We start from the raw sequence: 3,960 nt of genomic DNA, 5'->3' as shown, positions 1-3,960 counted from the left end.
AGAGCGACAGATCCAGATACTTATTGACCGTCTGCCAGGCCGTGGCCTTCTCCGTCTTAACCGTCGGCGGTTTCTCCTCCAGCGCTTTGGCGGGGTCCGGCGGGGCCACCAGGGGCCTCATGAGCGATCCGGCCACGCAGCAGTTCAACAGCAGCCCGCCGTTTTATCCCAGCACTTCTGAGATTGTAATGTTGGTAACAGAAATAATGATACTGTGTGTCTGAAGAGACTGTGAAGCTGTTTCATTCATGACAGACCGCTGCTCTCTTTAGGTCAATGTCAATCGCACACGAATTGAAACAGACGAATCATTGTAATCTAGGAATAGAATCGTGTTCGCGATCTTAAACGATCTGTTAAATTAAAGTGCTTTGTCATGTTGGCGGTGACGCCTCTCTTGCAACATGTTTAGCTATCACAGATATTATACTGAGCTTTTTTGGCTTCTGATCGCAAATGTAGCCACACTTCGGAGCCAGTGTTGCCAACTAATTTTTCAAAGGAAGGTTGATTTGTTGCTAAATGACGTTGTGATGTCATTGTGCGATGACGTCGTTACGTAATCACGACGCAAAATTGTGTCCCTGCATCAAATCTCAGCAAAAATTATATTTTTTATATGTTAATTTAGATTTGTTCGTAAAATAATATAAATGCATGATATAATATTGAAATATAAACAAGTGTACACACTGAACACACACATTTTTTGAACAATTGAAGATTTTTTTATTAGCTAGTAAACTAGTAAAACTACACATTCTGAGCAATAGTTTTAAGCAGTGTATTAGTTAGTATGCTACACTCTAAAATCTACTATGTTAATATGAAGGAATTTTCCGTATTGATTTTTCACAGGTTTTTTACCTGCATTTTTAATTACGTATTGTATTTAGTGTTTTCGGGTTACAGGGTTACAACGGATAACGGATAATGTCCAGGAAAATTACTAGTACCCTTTCCATTTTTCTATATATTTTTCTTACAGTGTACTAAGTGATCAACAATCGCAGGTACAAGCTAACAAGGTGTATCATTAATGAACAATTATAAAATTTATATTAATAATAATAAATCGAACAATTGCAAACAGCAAGTAACTTGATTCACACGATGTGTGTACTCATCTTTGGTTTCCTCTAGGGCTGTCAAAAAATAATTTGAATTTCGAATATTCGTCGAATTTAAAATAAAAATCCACGTTCGAATGCAAAAACGTTGCATTCGAATTTTAGGTGTGCGTTGAGGCGGCAGCCTTATCAGCGGCGCACGAGATGCGATTACGATGTAAGTGTCGTTGCATTATAATGTTTTTGTTAGCCTATCCAGTTGAAGCCACTAGATGCGACGCTGCTACGTTGTTAATTACAAATATTGCAGAAAAAGAGAACAATCAATGCGGGGAAGATGTTGTTTACGTCAAAACTGAAACCAAGCCGAGAACACACATTTCGCGCATTTTCTAGAGGGACATCTATCAGCGTTGCACTCGCATCTCGCACAAAAGAGCCGCATGTTTAGAAAGCCATGTAAAATTTATGCAAGTTTAAAACTTTGAAAAAACGTATCTCGAGACTTTATGGCGGGGTTTTCTCCCCCATCCCACTGCAACTCGTGTTTTTAAATGAAAAATGTAATCTGTGTGATTGGCTTTCGGCCCTTTGTATTAAACTATGCATACATACATGATGCTGTTTTGTTTATAGTTGTTTAAAAGCAACTTAATTAATTATAATTGGTTTATAAACATTTTAAACATTATGCACTTTTTTCACAGATAGTCATGTTATATGCTTTGAATAAACGTGCATTGCTCGATGCGCCCTCTTGTGGCCTCAGGAGAGAAGCCAAAAGCTATTCTTCACCCTAACTGAAATTATGCATTTTAAATTCGAATATAATTTAATATTGAATTTAGTTTTTCAGCCATTTTGACAGCCCTAGTTTCCTCTTTTTGTGTTATTTAGATGAAAAAATGTGTGCCTTTTTATCGTTTGAGTCACTTATTAAAAGTTGCTAAAAGTTGCCAAATAAACGTTAAAAAATTGCTACATTTGTTGCTAGATGCTTTTAGAAGAAACAGTTGCTAGGGTAGTGTGAAAAGTTGCTAAATTTAGCAACAAAATTGCTAAATTGGCAACACTGTTTGGAGCGCTTAGATTAGCGAGCAAGGTCCTGGCAGATCGCTAGCTCCGGTCCTCACAGATGAAGGAAGAAAAAGTGCATAGGAATCGATAGGTGGAATCGAAATTTTAATTTGACAACAAGTATCCAATTCTGGAATCGATTTTCGATTCCCAACCCTAGTCATGACCCCAAAATTTCAAGAAGAAATTAATAGTTTAACCAGCGTTTCAAGCAGTTTGGAAACCGATTGTGGTTGCATCGCACTGACCGCCGATGACGCCGATGCAGATGTAGAGCTGCACGACGGTGTTGCAGAAGGAGGCGCTGATCATCCCGATGGCACACAGAAAGCCGCCCAAAATCATGACGGGACGGCAGCCGTACGTGTTCACCAGAATACTGCTGATGGGACCTGAAACACAGAGCGAAGCCGCTGAAATCCAGTAAAGACAACATAATCAGCTCCTACTGATCAACTAAAACCAACCACCTGTGGGACGCTTGGCGCTCTTTTATTTTGTTGTCCTTTTTCCCTATCAAATATTTTAGTAATCATCATATATCGTTTGAAAGCTTAGAAGCCCAAGATTCATCCTGCAAAAACATTTTGAAATCAGACATTGCGTTACCATGGAAATGGTACTTTTGGTGGTCTCCCTTAGTGGGCGGTGTCAAGTGTCATATTACAAAAAGCATTACGGTCAAAACTTTTTATAACCTTGACATAAAACATATCATTGGAAAGGTCTTTTGAGTCTCAGGATTCCATATTTGGTGGTTATTTTGTGATAGAAGTAATATTGACAGAGAAATCTAGACATTTGTGACAGAAAAATGCATTAAAAAAATTAAATGGAGTTTTGATGGCACCCGGTGGCTGTTTGTGATATAACGCCCTAAATAAAATCTCACTCATTTTTTTTCATAGCAACTTCAAATTTGGAACATAACTTATTTAGACATATGGCTTTACCTTTTTAGCAATTTTAGAGTAAAACCAGTTGTGTAAAATATTTATTTTATATAAAATATAATAAAAATCGTACAGTGCATTTTCTTTACAGTAAATTTAAATTTCTATAACTTTTTGATTGAAATAATCCCACTTCTGCAATAATCTGCTGACTGTCTTCTTTAAAAAGAGACCAACCTTGCCTCTGTATTCCAAAGTGTTCATGAATTATAACAATTTAAGTTTGGATAGTGCACTTTCATGCCTATTTTAAAAAATAGGGGGTGACAGTTAAGGGGTTAATCATCAAACTAAATATTTAAGCTAGTTATTTTACTTCATTATTATTTAATAACTTTATTACTATTTAATAATTTAATATACCATAAAATATTAAAACAAAACATATATAAATTACAAAAACGCAACAAAAGTACTAAAATTAAAACGAATTCAAAATATGAATAAAAATGAAAATATTTCAAAGATACACTGTGACCAACAGGTGTTTATTTACTGAAACATTTTATTTTAAGGAGTAAATTCTGCATCATGAGCTTTCAGACGTCGTTGTGAAAGATGCTATAAAGAGAGTGTTGTAGATCATCAGGTGTGTGTTTGTGGTTAAAATCAGGTCGGCACTTAATTTAGCTCCTGAGCTGCAGGGCAGATCTCATTAACATGCGGTCACACAGCCTTCCCATGATCCTCAGCGTGAAAACACACACAGTGTCACAGTCCGGCTCACTTCAGAGCTGAACATAAGCACTGCAGACAGACAGATCTGAGAGTGTGTGTGTGTGTGTGTGTGTGTGTGTGTGTGTGTAAGTGAGTGTGTGTGAGTGTCTGTGTGTGTGTGTGTGTGAGTGTCTGTGTGTGTG

At 37.0% G+C, this 3,960-nt stretch overlaps 1 protein-coding gene across 1 annotated transcript in view; it reads right to left on the bottom strand.

Annotated features, from left to right (window-relative positions):
* Positions 1-2,354: 2,354 nt before the first annotated feature.
* Positions 2,355-3,960, bottom strand: part of LOC107710068 (monocarboxylate transporter 2-like) — a 10,980-nt gene continuing 9,374 nt past the window's right edge. Inside the window, exon 4 of the mRNA XM_016514766.1 lies at positions 2,355-2,539. Within this exon, the coding sequence (XP_016370252.1) occupies positions 2,355-2,539 (185 nt within the window). The remainder of the gene's footprint in view (positions 2,540-3,960) is intronic.

The sequence above is a fragment of the Sinocyclocheilus rhinocerous genome, unplaced genomic scaffold, assembly GCF_001515625.1.
Source record: "Sinocyclocheilus rhinocerous isolate Xijiao unplaced genomic scaffold, SAMN03320098_v1.1 scaffold1589, whole genome shotgun sequence".
NCBI classification, from domain to species: Eukaryota; Metazoa; Chordata; class Actinopteri; order Cypriniformes; family Cyprinidae; genus Sinocyclocheilus; species Sinocyclocheilus rhinocerous.
This window is presented reverse-complemented; position numbering and strand designations above follow the sequence as displayed.